The 15,320-nt window shown below is 38.1% G+C and overlaps 1 protein-coding gene across 5 annotated transcripts in view; it reads left to right on the forward strand.

Moving 5' to 3' along the window:
- The window catches only part of LOC110029666 (THO complex subunit 6), a 58,238-nt gene that overhangs the window by 13,365 nt on the left and 29,553 nt on the right, over nt 1-15,320 (forward strand). For 4 of the 5 annotated variants that reach the window (XM_020732076.1, XM_020732084.1, XM_020732066.1 and 1 more), the window contains exons 6-9: nt 8,744-8,804; nt 8,989-9,042; nt 10,001-10,081; nt 14,312-14,351. In XM_020732076.1, coding sequence (XP_020587735.1) covers nt 8,744-8,804; nt 8,989-9,042; nt 10,001-10,081; nt 14,312-14,351 — 236 coding nt within the window. The remainder of the gene's footprint in view (nt 1-8,743; nt 8,805-8,988; nt 9,043-10,000; nt 10,082-14,311; nt 14,352-15,320) is intronic. The other variant, XM_020732097.1, reaches the window with a different exon arrangement.

Below are 15,320 nucleotides of genomic sequence, written 5' to 3' on the forward strand. Positions count from 1 at the left end.
TGGGCTTCTTCTCTCTCGACAGAAGCTTGACCGCTTGCCCGCTCACATGCTTCGCTCTCCCTTGCACTGAAAAAGCTCTCCTGCACTGAATCCTGCTCCTCTGCACCGAACCCATCTGCCTGCTTTCACTCTCCCGCTCGCCTCTCTCTCCCTCTTGACAAATCCCGCTCCCCGCTCCTCCCCCGAAACCGCTCGCCTCACCCGTACGCGCCTGCTTCGCCTTCCCTTTTCTCGGCCGCGTCTGCTCTCCTCTTTGCACAGCAACCCCCCTCTGGCCTTTCTCTCTCACGCTAGCACAGAAGCACTCGCATCCGACACTCGTCTGCTTCACCTTCTCTTTCCTCCCGACCGAAGCTCCCTCGCTCGCAGCCTCCCTCTTCAGCCCGAAGCTACCCGGAGATTAGCGCTCCCCCTCGTCGATGAACATCTAGCCACCGACCGGTCCTCAACTTCGTTTTTGCTTAGTTTCTTGTTCGGTTTTCTTGCTGCTCGCTTAGTTATTTGTACTGTATGTTGGCCTTTACTCCTGGATCTGATTTTTTTTTTGGATTAAAGCTTCAGTTCAGTTTCATGAAATAGCTTTATTTCTTCCTGAAAATGCTTGGAACTGTCAAAGTCATTAACAAATAAGGGGGAACTTTGGCTTGCTGCTACTTGTTCATTTAATTTGAAACAACTTGAATCTACATATAAGGGGTTGCTTACCCACAAAGAATTCATTTAAGGTCTAAAGAGGTGTATAATATATGTAGCTTGCTTCTCATGTCAAAATATACTATGGATGGGCTGCATTGGAGTATTTATAAGCATGCTACATGTTTCATATATTTGAATTCAAAATATCTGTTTATATCCAAATTGTTTTAGCAATGAAATAACTGTATGTGAGTTACTTAGCTAATCAAAAGCTGCTTGCTAATGTTGAGCTTTTAACATACTTAATTGTGTTTTTGTTCTTTTGGAACTTCGCGTCATGTCTCTTGTTTAAAGTTCAATGTGACCGTCCCTCGCTTATCTGATTTCTTTTGCTTGATTCATTTGTTTATTTGCATCTACTTCAATCAAACAAGCTTATTTGATCAGGTTTACATAACTATTTTCATGATTTGACTTGGCTTAGATTTAGGGAATTGGTTTCATTACTTTCCTTTAAGCCAACTTCTTCGTTGTGCTTTTGCAAGGTAAACATGGTCGAAGGGTTAAATGATCTTAGAGCTACCCTTGGAACAGGCGAAAGGGACGACATCAAACTTTGTGCCGATGAGATCTCTAAAAAAAATCATTTTTAAAAAATTAAACATCATTTCATCATTTAAAAAAAAAAAACATAACACGTTCTTTTGAATTTACGGGAGTCCCTCTGATGAGGTAACTCACAGTTGCTAACGAGATCTCCTTAGTTTAAATGAGCATCACAACTCCTTTAGACTAAGTAAATTTAAAAGAAAATAGTAGTACCGGAACGAGGGAACCGTGAGATCCTAACCGGTGTCACTCTAATCAACTTTACCTTCTCCCCTCATAATGCTTGAATGACAACAAAACCAAAACCTTGGAACACACCTGGTAAAACCTTTTAAACTTTAGACTTTAGAATTGCTATTTCAATAAGGAGCTTGGAGTCAGCTTTGTGGGTAGCACGACAAGAAGCTTGGATCGAGCAACATGAGGATATTCTTCAACAACATTTCACTCTTTAGTTTAAATAACAACCCATAGGACTTCGAGGTAGCTCGCATAACGCGACGTAAATCCTTATACCTTCTTTAGAACCCTGTATAATCATGTTGTGCAACTTAAGTTTTAACTTGTTTTAGGTTCCGATATTGTTGTGTGGTACGACGTAAACCCTCATATCTCTGCGGGCTATTTGCATACTTAAGTATTATGCAAATATAAGTCCCACATAATAAAATTGACAGAATTAAACACCTAAATAACATCGTCTCCAAAACTCAGCCACGTCTCCAAAACTCAGCCACACAGTAGGATAGTTTAGGAAGTCACTGAGGGTTCTCCTCAGGATATGTGCGTCCTTTACCTTTTCATTCCTTTGGACTCCTGAAAATAATTTTTCATATTTGAGTTACTCCCATTTGCTTTTCCACGTCTACCGTGAAAATCTAAATTTTGAATTCTTGAAGACTAGTACCTCTGATCATCGTCGAGAGTTTTCTCAAGTGACATCCGTTTTTTGGGATGTAATTAACTATAGGGACTTGCCTCGATAGGGAACTTCGAATCCAGTTAAAATAAATTCTACTTAATCTTTATATTAAGTAGGAAAACTTGTCGGTCACACATAAAAAGTTTGCAGGCCAAACACAAATCTCTTAGTTTGCAGGTTTGCAGGATTGGGTCAATCGTCGTCAATCGTCGAGGTATACACTTATCTTTCAGAAAGGTGTAGTATTCACGGTATCAAACACAATTATCCAAACTATTAGACTAATGAGTCCCATTTGTTCTCATTTTTCAAAAATTAAAACATACTACTTTCAAAATCCAAACTATATACCTCTTATAAAAAATTAAATTTTAAAATTATTTTATATTTTCAAAGGAAAAGTTGATTGACAATATGAGTTTGTCATTGACATGGTAAGATCATTGAGATATAAGCTCGATAAAATTTACTTCTAAGGATAATCTTATAACGATGGTCGATCAACTTAATTGAATAGTAAATTAATAGTCACCAATGAGGCTTAAATCTGACACAAGTTTATGGATTATCTTTATTTTAGGGCTATCAACTAAATGCGTGGGCTAGTAAGTACGCATGTTTAGCGAAAATGAGCACATATTTGCTTTGATATGTGGATGACTTCTTACATTAAGGGGCGTTTGATTTTTTATTGCAAGATAAGTTAATTAGATGGAGGGACGGTAATTTCAATTCTTAAAAATCCCAGCCACCAACAATCTTTGCGATGGCTAGTTCACCCGAAACTATATAGGCAAGATAGTGATGTAAGTTGTTGATATTGTTGACAAAAGATGAAAGGATTCAAGAGATGACTTGAAGTTAGAAGCCAAAACAACTACCATGGCGCCGTCCAGAATCTAAAGAAGCTATCAAGCATGACATCATATTCCAAAACAAGAGCAAAAATCATTGATAGATAAGAAAAAGTTGGAGAAGGCAAGGCGAGGTCGTCCCTACTATAGGAGGAATTGAGTTTGAAATCCCTAATTGAGTGCATTGAAGAGGGCGTGCGCCTGCTACACCTCATGCTTGAGAGTAAAATTAGTGGTCAATAGAAAATACAGTGTGGAATATGTTTGAGGACTCATACATGAGTTAGATTGAGGGAGTTGTGTGAAGCCCCTTAGGTAGAATGAAGTTGAATTCTTCAACATCGAAGCGCTTTTTCTTGTAATTGTTGGAGTTTTGTCAAAAATTCTATGTGCTCGCATGGGAGCACTCTTAGGATGGGTGACTTACTGGGGAGTTACACCATCAGGACAAAAACTCGAGGCTATTAGTTTGTTACGCCCAGTATTCAGCCTGTCCCTCCTGGACCAGTCGATTGCAATCCTACCGGCCCACCCTTGTCCGGGAAGAAGGGGAGGGAGTTGGGCGAGGTGCAGAGGAAGGAAAGGAAGGTGTGGGGTTCACTAAAGGCATAATCATATATTCAAGGAGGAGAAATTGAGGGGAGTTTGGAGGGAAGTTTAGAAGGAAAATTTTCAAATGCTATATGAGGATTCTATTATGGAGGAACCTAGAGTTTGTTTTATTTTTTCATGCATGTTTTTTTGTAGTTGTTGTTTGCTTTCCTTGTAGTGTTCCTAGCGACGTCTAGGATGTCGGGGAGACGATCTACCTCTCAAATAGAAGATCAACCTTGTATCTTATTACCTGTTTTCCTTTGATTTTTGTAAGAGTAGCCCTTAGTTGTGTTTTGCACCTATCTACTGCAATTTTGTCGTGGTTTGTTTGCCGATTTCGGTGCCGAGGCGTATCAAATTGGCATCAGAGCATAGATCTTGATGGGATGACATCAAATAAAATTGATGTGGTAGAAGGCGAGATAGGACAAATCAAATCATGAATGGAAGAGAGGTTCGCCAAAATGGAGGGCATGTTTTCTTCCATTGAAAGTCGAATGAAATATGAATTTAAAAGCGTAAAAGAAATGTGGGAGATGATGGAAAAACTTATGGAGATTCAAGCCAATGCCGCACCAATCGCTTCAATTGCCAATTCTAATAAAGGGTTGATTAGAGAATCCTTGGCTAGGTCGAAAGGGAAGGGGATCGAGCGAGAAGACAATAAAGAAGGGCTCATCTATCTATAAGATCGTCCCCCTAGGACTCCGAGAGAAGGGAAAGTGGAGACTTCTGATGGAGGGTAATTGGCCGAAAATGGGAGTGATGGTGTAAGGGGCACGGAAAAGCACGATGGAAGAATTAGAGATTTAGGAGCAGGATGTGCCTATGACCGAAGGAGGGAGTTCCACCTTAGACACATGGGGGAAATACTGGGGAACAGAGAGTCAGGGTGGAGATGCAAGGGTCAGAAAATTGAAGATGTCAATCTTCGAAGGGAAGGATACACATGATGGGTGTATCGGGTGGAGCGATACTTTGCGATCAACGAGTTGACTGAGGAAGAGAAGCTCATGACAATGGGATTATGCTTGGAGGGGAAGACTTTTGTGTGGTTCCAATGAATGAAGGTAAGATATCTGATATACTCATGGGAGGAGTTTAAGGATTGTTTATTGGGACATTTTCGAGCTATTCAGGATGGAGACCTACACGAGCAATTTTGTGCTATGACTCAGGAGAGGACGATTATGGAGTACTGAGAAAAGTTCGTGCTCTTGTCAGGGAGGTTGAGAGGGATTTCAACAGCGGGCTTGGAAGAGAACTTTTTGAAAGGCCTGAAGCATGACATATGAGCGATCATCTGCCCATTGAGACCACATGGATTGAGGGAAATGATGGAGCTCACCCAGATGATGGAGAATAAGAAACAGGTGAAGATTGAGGCGACAACACAAGTGGATTCTATAAGTGCACCATGACAGCCACGACACCAATGACCCAGACGATGACATTTCAAAAAGAGATTTCGAAGGAGTAGAGTACCGAACCCCGACTTGAGGGTAATTTCAAGCGCCTCACAGATGCATAAGTACATGACAAAAGAGCCAGATAATGGTGTTACTGTTGTGACAAGAAATACGCTCTTAGACACCGTTGCAAGGAGTGCGTCGTTGAAGTTCTTTTAGTCCAGAAGGAGGATACAAAGAGTTAGAAATTAAAAGAGGAAGTAGCGGAGGAACATCTGCATTTGAATGTGGCGGAGGTGTCCCTCAATTCGGTGGTGCGATTTACCCCGAATCACACAATGCAGTTGAGGGGTGGATCGGGGAACAACCAATTGTGTTGTTGGTGGATAGCAGGGCCACACATAAATTTATCTCAAATCAGGTTGTGAAGAAGTTAGGGTTGAAGCTGGTGACTACAGGGAGCTTTGGCGTCATGATGAGATATCGAATTGTAGAGAAAAGACGAGGAGTTTGCAGGGGGTTGATTCTGACACTACATGACCTACAAGAGGTGGAAGATTTCTTTCGTTTAGATTTGGGAAACACAGATATGATTATGGGGCTGAAGTGGCTGCGATCATTGGGAGAGATAAAGATAGATTGGAAGTCCTTGAGGATGGAGTTCTAAGTAGAGGGTAGGAAGGTGGTGCTGGGAGGAAATGCTAGCTTATGGAAAACCATGGTGTCGCTCAAACCATGGTCAAGTCGATTTGGGAAGCAGGACTAGGTTACTTTATGGAGTTGCTGAGCATTGAGGATGTTCGAGATTCAGAGTTGGCAGAATTTCCGGAGGGGGTCTAATAGCTCATACCGCAGTTTACAGATGTTTTCTAGCAATCAATCAGGTTACCACCTCGGAGGGAGCACGTGCACGCTATTTCATTGAAAGATGGTGTTTATCCCATTAGCGTCAGACTATATAGGTGCCCTCAGATTCAGAAGGATAAGATAGAGAAGCTGATCCAGGAGATGCTCGAGGTTGGAATTATTAGGCCTAATGTGAGCCCTTCTTCTGTCCTGTCCTGTTGGTGAAGTAAAAAGATGATAGTTGGAGATTATGCCTGAAGCATTGGACTACTGGGCTTTAAACAAGGAGACAGTGTTGGACAAGTTTCTTATTCTGTGATGTATGAGTTGTTAGATGCGCTTTATGAGGCAGTCATTTTCTAAAAAATGATCTTTAGTCAGGGTACCATTAGATCAGGATGAAGCCAGCTGATGTGCATAAGACAATATTCTAGACACATGAAGGATGTTATGAGTTCTTAGTGATGTCGTTTGGCCTCACCAACACCCTAACGCCAATTCAATCCCTCATGAATAATGTTTTTCAACCTTAACTCAGGAATTTTTTTTTGGTTTTCTTTGATGATATCCTGATCTACAATCTTACAGAGACAGAGCATGTGGGGCACCTGAGGACAACCTTGGAGGCGTCGAGGAAGCACTAGTTATATGCTAACTTGAAAAAATATTCTTTTGCTTAGTTATAGGAGTACCTAGGACATGTGGTGATAACAGTGGATCAGTTCAAGTTCGAGACTATGGTTGATTGGCCATTACCGAGGATTTCAAAGGAGTTGAGAGGATTCTTGGGACTTACGGACTACTAATGGAAGTTTGTGAGAGGATATGACACAATAACATGATCATTGACTAAGCACTTGAAGTAAGATAATTTCAATTGGGGAAAGCATCCACGACACATTTGAGCATTTGAAGGGGGCCACAATTAGCGTACCGGTATCAACGCTTCTAGATTTCAAAAAACTATTTGTGGTGGAGACAAATGCATTAGGACACTGATTAGGAGCAGTGCTCACATAGGATCAACTACCATTTGACCATTTTAACCAGGTTCTTACAGCCAGAGCGAGACTAAATTCAGTATATGAACGAAAATTGATGGCGATTGTCTTGACAATTCAGAAGTGACGACCCTACCTGTTGGGACTACATTTCTTGGTTATGACAGATTAGAGAAGTTTAAAGGATCTTCTAGATCAACGGATGGTGACTGAAGAACATCAAAGATGACTGTCCAAGCTACTGGGGTATGATTTCAAGATTCAGTACCAGCCATGTTGGAGAACAAGACAACTGATGCAGTATTGAAAAAGGTGGAGGAACTCCAATTGACGACTCTATCGGTACCCTAGGTCTTAGATTGGGAGGTTTTGAGATAGGAGAGCGAAAGAGATGAGGAGCTGCGGAGAATAATAACTAAATTACTACATGACCCGAATAGTCATGTAAGATACGCATTGAAGGGACAACAACTACTCTACCAGGGGAGATTCATGCTACCCAAGTCGTCGAAGTATATTCCCAGATTATTACAAGAGTTTCATGACAGTGTGATTATAGGACATTCAGGGTGCATAAGACATACAATCGTCTGGCGGCAGAGCTTTATTGGGTATGGATGCACAAAGATGTAGAGGACATGGCAAAATATGATGTGTGCCATCGACATAAGTAATTGGCCACAACACCATAGGTGCTACTACAAGCATTAACATTGCCAGAGAAGGTTTTGGAGGAAGTGACGATGAATTTTATCGAGGGATTGTTCCGGTTAGAAAGGTTCACAGTGATTATGGTGGTCGTGGATCTCTTAAGTAAGTATGCACATTGCATTCCATTATGACATCCTTTCACTACGGTCGCAGTCGCGGTGGTGTTTATCCGTGAAGTAGTCCGTTTGCACGGGGAGCCAAAATCGATTGTATCGGATAGGGGCAAGGTGTCTCTCAACCACTTATGGAAAGAGCTATTTAGGTTGCAATGAACAATCCTAAAAAGAAACACCACATATCATCCCTAAAGAACATGAGGTGGAGACAGACCTGCGTTGTTATGTATCTGTACACCGAAGTTATGGGCTAAATATATTGCATGGACCAAATATTGGTGTAATGCTTCGTACCACACCGCAACACAGACAACCCTTTCAAGATATTGTATGGGCGGGATCCACCTCACTTGATACATTATGGGCAAGGACTGAAAAACTAACTTTCAGAACCTTAATACAATATATATATGTATGTATATATATATATATATATATATATATATATATATATATATATATATATATGTGTGTGTGTGTGTGAAATGACCATAAAGGAGGGAAGGATACAAAGAAATGCGTTGAAAATTGGAAAGAAAAATAAAGAAAGGGCATTCAGTTCGGTTCAGTCTTGATTGCAGGACCTGGGTGCCCGATACCTGCAAATTCGAGATCGCCTGTCCTTGTATGCGGACACTACCGCGTCAAGTAAGGTAAGAGGTAAATATTCGTTTGTTAGATGTAAAGCTTTTGAAGTATTTTAAACTTTAAAAAACACGCAGTAATAGGAATCTGACGGATAACGTGTTCACCTTTATAGCATGTAGCGTAGTTTTTTACTTGAATGTAAATTCCAACTTCTCCTTTTAGTTGATTTTTGGTTTCTGGTTTTGGTTTTTGCCTTGAATGTAGTTTCAATTTGTCTCTTATGGGGCTTTTCTTCCTCAGATGATCAATGATACTTGCCTTTCACATAATTTTTTGAATAGATTCATGTATATTCTATCCAAGTTTCTTGTCATATATATGCTTTTTGAAATTTAATTTCTTATATATTTTTAGTTATGCTAGTCTATGGCCTTTCTAATCAATTATGTTTTTTTAGACGTCCATGGGGTGCGCTTTCCCCAATTCCAGAAAACAATGCCATCGCTGTGGACAAAGAGGTTGATTTCTTAAATTGCTTTTCTATGTCGTGGCTGCTGGTTTATTATCCGTGTTATTACTTTTTTTCTTTGATTCTTTTCACTTCAGCTTCAAATGAGGCTATTGTATGGATATTTGGGATAATAGGCCAAACTTAATCATAGAAAATGATCAGAAGGAACCTGACTTTATTTTTGTTTTTAGGATGGATCTATTTTCTCAGCTGCTGGCGATTCCTGTGCTTATTGTTGGGATATGGTATGTATATGTTTGCGGCGATTCAAGTTTTTTTTCTATCATCATAGAAAATAATGTAATTATTTGGTTACATCAGCATTTTAGTTTAACTTTGTTCATATAACAATATTCTATATAATTGCAAGCTTTCATCTGCTTTATTTCTGTTTGTTGATGACTAACTTGTTCGTCCTACTATGATGATTCATTTCCTCCATATTTTAAGTTTGTGATTTATTCTTTCATGAATTAAGGATGTTCCTTTAAGTTTCATCATTCATGTAAAAATATTTGTGTTTTTTCTAATAGTTACAGCTTTGTTATTAATGTGCTTGCAATCTAACAACAATCATCATTAGCTTATTCCAATTACTTGCTATAATAGTTATTCTATATTCCAAATCAGTGCGTGTTACACAAGATATTAATTTTATTCTGCGCAAATGAGCTTTGACAACTTTAGCAATCTCGCTTTTATTCTCACAATTTCTTTTACCCGTCCTTTCATTTAAGTTTTCTATCTGTTTTATCACTGCATATTTAATCTGTTTTTTACATGACCAATCAAATTTCTATTTTTAACTATCAATATTTTTTTAGTAGGAGCTACTCCCACCATTTTTATAATATATGATCATATGTCAGTTTGACCTTAGTTTCTTCACATACTATCTTAAGAGTTTTGGTTTATACCAGATTTTACTTAGCTCTCAATGGCTTATTTCCCAGCAGTTAGATTTAGGGAACATAAATGATCTAATTATAGTTCCTGAAATAGACCTTTTAGTCTCCATAATTCTCTCATTATAGGATGGTTGAGGTATTTCTCCATTTTAACCACCCAGTGTTGTTTCTATCCACCTGCAATTCTATCCGCATTCTTCTGTACAAGGGTAAAAAAATGTTTTAATTCTTTTTGTTAGCTTATTGTTTCTTGTAGCCATATGAACTATGCTTTTGTTGATATTGCTTTTTTTAGGAGACAGGCAAAAAGAAAATTGTATTCAAGGGGCACTCAGATTACCTGCACTCTGTTACTGTGCGTAAATCCAACAATCAGGTATTTGTTTTAAATTTATTTTGTTGTTTTTAATTGCAAAATTAACTTCTCCTCTGTGGTCTTCAAATAAGCATGTGAAATAATTTGCTATTCTATGGAATCGATTTTTTAAAAATAAGTTTAGATTTGTTTTATTCCACGTTCGGTGTGCGAAAAATCTTAATTATAATGAAGCTGTACTATTAAACATCGAGGAGTTTTTTGGTGTAACAATTAAAATTTCATCAGAAATTCCAAAGTCGTGTGTTTGTTTGGGAGCACCCTTAGGATGGGTTATCTCTCAGGAAGTTACACCATTGGGACAAAACTATGAGGCCATTTAGTCAAAGCAGACGATATCTTGATGTTTATGCATTCAGCTGCAATATTGAACGAGCTTACAACAACAACAACAACAACAAAGCCTTAATCCCACTACGTGGGGTCGGCTACATGAATCCTTTTTCTCCATTGCGTCCTATTTAGTGTCATATTTTCATTTAGTTCTAGTAAATTAAGATCATTTTTAATACAATAAGCCCAAGTCTTCCTAGGTCTACCTCTGCCTTTCTTAACACAAGTCGAATTTAAAGCATCTACTCTCCTAATCGGATCATCTAATGGTCGACGTTTAATATGACCAAACCATCTAAGACGACTTTCTCTAATTTTGTCTGTCACAGGAGCTACACCAACCCTATCACGAATATATTCATTCCGCATTTTGTCTCTAAGTGTAAAGCCACTCATCCACCTAATCATTCTCATCTCGGCAACACTTAACTTATTATTATGCTTCTCTTTTAAAGGCCAACATTCAACGCCATAGAGCATTGCAGGTCTCACCACCATCTTATAAAATTTTCCTTTCAGTCTAAGCGGTACTTTTCTATCACACAAAAGGCCCGAAGCATTCCTCCACTTCAACCAACCAACTTGAATTCTACTATTAACATCCCCATCTATATCACCATCGCTTTGGACAACGGACCCAAGATATCTAAATCGTTCACACCTTTTAATAATTTGATCAAACCAACTTATTAAACCAAATAACAATGAAAAAATAAATATTATTACCAACTTCCAATAGAAAATTACAACAAACAAACATAAATCTGAAATTGCAACAAACAACAACACAAATTCACCCTAGGATTAGATCCAGAGGTGGTAGTGGTCAGCAAAGTGAATTGGTAGGGACAGCAGGCTGCTGAAAGAGCAGAAAAACAGCAAGCTTGTTGTTTTCTAGATGATGGCAGCGAAGGAAAGGGGGTGGCAAAGGTAGGGATGGCTGGAACAGCAGGAACCCGCAAAAAGAAGAGAGTTTGTGTAGTGGCAGCAAAGTTGGATGACTAGATAGTAGCAAGAAACAACAGTTGTTATTTGGACGGCAGCAGCAAGATAGGAGGGATTGAATAGTAGGAAATCAGCAAGGGGATGTGGTTTTGGGTGGTGGCAGCAATGGAGGGAAGCAAAGGAGGGAATCGGGAAGGATGGGGAAAGGTAGAGAAAGGATAAATCACTATTTCAAGAGCGAGATATAGCGGGAGCACTACTCAGACCCTTCAAAACAGCCTTAGAAGGTTAAACCAAAGAAGTCGGCAGCTGTCTCAAACAAACACACGCAAAAACTAACTTTAATACATTATGAAAGCAAATTTATAATAATAGAATAACTAGGGGTGGGCCGAAGGGACTGGACGTCACTCCACACTAAGGAAAAGTCTAGATGAACCACTCCAGACAAGCAGGCCCTCCGCCCGCTTTCAAACACGGAAAGCATTCCGCCTGCTTTCAAACGCCCCGCGTCAACACACTGCTGCCCTAATTTCCCCTTCATTTTTGCTCGTTCATGTTCCGCTGGCCCCTTCTTCTCTACTTACCGCATGAGTCCACGCTTCGTCTCCTCCTAATAAATTTAGCATTACAAAAAGGATAAAATGTAAAATCTGGCGATAGCTTAAGCCATAATAGTTAAATCATTGTCTGCATCAAAATTTTGATGTCCTTAATTTTCATAAAATTTACTATCATGCACCCTATAAAATCTAAATTGATTATTCCTACCATAATGATTGTTGTGCTCATGAACATGTCAACATTAAAATAAATGGTTTCATAATATTATGATTAGATTCAACTTATGCGTCATGTGCATGAAATTAATTATTTTCCAAGCTCCAATTCACTACCTAGCATAATTGATATCACTCAATTTTGTTTATTTACAAGTTGAGCCATTTGATTTTACAAAGTAGTCAAAATCTCATCCTTTCAACGAACTGTAATTGGCCATACCCATTTCAAATTGCCGCAATAATAAAAATTTAAAGTCTACCCGATATAACGTAAGAAATCAAAAGATCTAGGTTTTTAAATGCAATTCAATGATTTTATGAACGAACATCGAGAAATTAATGTTGACTTCACAATTTAAAGACAACCCATTAAAGTATAATTTGTTTTCTTTTGATGCAAATCAGAATTTACATGACATTTATACATCTTTAAAATAGAAATTAAGAGAGAACTTCTAAAGTACAATTCAATTAGGATTCACTCCACAATAAGAAGACAATTATAAATGGTTTTCCTAAAACCAATCAAACAAGCCAAACTAATAATGAATTATCTAGATAAAAAAGAAAATGGCAAGGAAATCATCAAATAAAAAAATATAAAACTCACATTGATACAAAAAAATGACCTCGAAAATTTATGGTTATTTGCACAGCACTCAAATGAATTAATATCAAACAAAGCACACAAGCTTGAACCAGAAAAAATTTTTATTAAGCCAACAAGCCCTCTAATGCATTACTCAATTGTCATAGCTAGAATATTCCAAAATTTATCTTTAGACCCTGTATCTAAACCTACTTGAGGAGAATAAACGCTTATAATATTAAAAATCTTAGTATCAATGATAATCTTAAGGGCTATAATTCTATCACCAACTCTATTAATTTTTACAACATTATCTTTCAAACTCTTATCTATAATTACACCTACACCATTTCTAGTGCGACTCTTACCAGAATACCAAAGTTTAAAACCTAAATTATCAATCTCCTTAGCCTTTTCTCCCACCCACTTAGTTTCTTGAATACATAAGATATTAATTTTCCTATGAATCATAATATCAACTAATTCCATTAATTTACCATTGAGAGTGCCTATATTCCAAGATCCTATCCTAATATTAGTTTCATTAGTTTCATGGACTAACTTCTTTACCCGCATTCGCCCGTAATGTGGGAACCCTTGCTTATTTAACACTACACCCGGGCGCCGGTGTAGCGGCCCTTGCACACTTTTCACTGTATTCAGGCTATACAGCGCGTCGCTTCCAGGGGACGCCCTAGCACTTACACACTGATCAAAAGGATTCATGTCATGATTTTTTCGACAAGTTTTACGCTGGCTGTCGACTACCTAACGCAACCCTCCACTTTTCTCATCCGGGCTTGGGACCGGCAACGGCAGTGTTACAATATTGAACGAGCTTGATTGGAAAAAAATGTGTCCTTGAGCATGTGAGTGCGTAGTGTTAGTACTAGTGATTTTTTTTAAGAGAAGTGGGAAAAAAGTTCAAAAGTTAGAAAACTATGCTAAATTTCCTTAAAAAAACCTAGACGAGCACAAACATCATGTTGCTCCTATAGTCCTATGGCTAGAAAAGTTGTTTTAAGTAGAACTGCCCTCTTGTAGGTTACTGGAGATTAGTTAAAGAAGTTGAAAATAAATGAAAAGGGTTTATTTGTCTGTCATGAACACATGACGTCTCCTTTAAACACGGATACTTTGTTGGCTTTTAGGCTAACACATTTTGAAATCAGTTATACCAAATTGTTTTTACCATATCTATGAGTTTATATAGGGAAGACCTACCCTTGTTGGAGATTTGAATTACATCATTAGTGTTATGCTGCACGTGCTCATACGGATCATAACATGATTATCCAACACATGAGTTTCTTTCCAGTCATTTGTTTGGAATCATATTAGCACTCAAGTTTTCCTAAAATAGTTATCTTATTGGATTAAATTACTCAAATAATTTTAATAGCCGTATTTATATTTGTTTACACCAAATTCATACTTTTTAAGAGTACCTTCTGGTTATGATGTTTCTATTTTTATGATACCACTTCTAGAAAATATATCTACATTGGCAATTGAACCTCTTCCTAATATGATATTCAAAATAATTATCATGACAATATTATTGTTTTGGACTTTTTGTAGATTATTACTGGTTCTGAAGATGGCACTGCGAGGGTATGGGGTAAGTATAATGTTTTGTGCGCATTGCGTAATGATAAATTTTGGTTTCTCTTTGGATGGATGAAGTTGGTTATGCTTTGAAGATCTAATTAATATGTGATATTGGGCATGTTTGTTTGTTATTTGAACGTAAAGATGCTATTCTTGAGATATTACACATTCAGATGCCATTTTAGCTGCTATGGAATCTACATTCTAAACTATAAGGATGTGTTTAAGTATACAAATTATGATTTTAAGAGCCTTCATCACTTTAGTGCTCTTATCTCCATTGATTGAGGCATAGATTGATAAATCATTAAGTGGTAATTTGGTTTATTGCAAAAGGAGGGCACTGTAGTCTTTTTATAAGAGTTTCAGAAATTTGGGTGTTTAATTGGATGAAATTCAAATGTAGTGCCAAAATTATAATGTATTCATTCTTTAGTTCATTTTTTATGTATTTGGAATTCCCTTGATTTGAGTGAATTTCAAATGCACCACTTTGTTTAAAATATTCCTCATTGCTGATGGTCGCAGCCATTGCCGCACACAACTCACAACCACTGGCTGTCGCAGCTACCCCATTGCCTGTCACTACCCACTACCAGCCTTGCGCAGTTGGCCCAATCCTTATGTGTTGCTACCCAAAACTTGCTCTTCGCCGCCTAGCGTTTCTTTGCCTGTCGCCGCCAACCCTCGTATAGCTTTGCTCTTTCTAACCATCAACAGTTGGTGTCCGTCGCCAGTAGCCCGTCGACAACCGTTATCACGATTGCCTACTAACTAAATATTTTACTTTTATAGTGCATTTCTTTTGCGTTTGATTACTTTTTCAGCAAGTTAAACGACTCTAACTACAATATTTTAGTTATAAATTAGGTTTCATTGTGTATCCAGTTCCCTTGAATCACTCGATCTATTTATTTCTATATGGTCTATGCCGTTTATTTTGAAAATTATTATATATATATATATATATATATATATA

This window comes from Phalaenopsis equestris, unplaced genomic scaffold (assembly GCF_001263595.1).
Source record: "Phalaenopsis equestris unplaced genomic scaffold, ASM126359v1 Scaffold000002, whole genome shotgun sequence".
Lineage (NCBI taxonomy): Eukaryota > Viridiplantae > Streptophyta > Magnoliopsida > Asparagales > Orchidaceae > Phalaenopsis > Phalaenopsis equestris.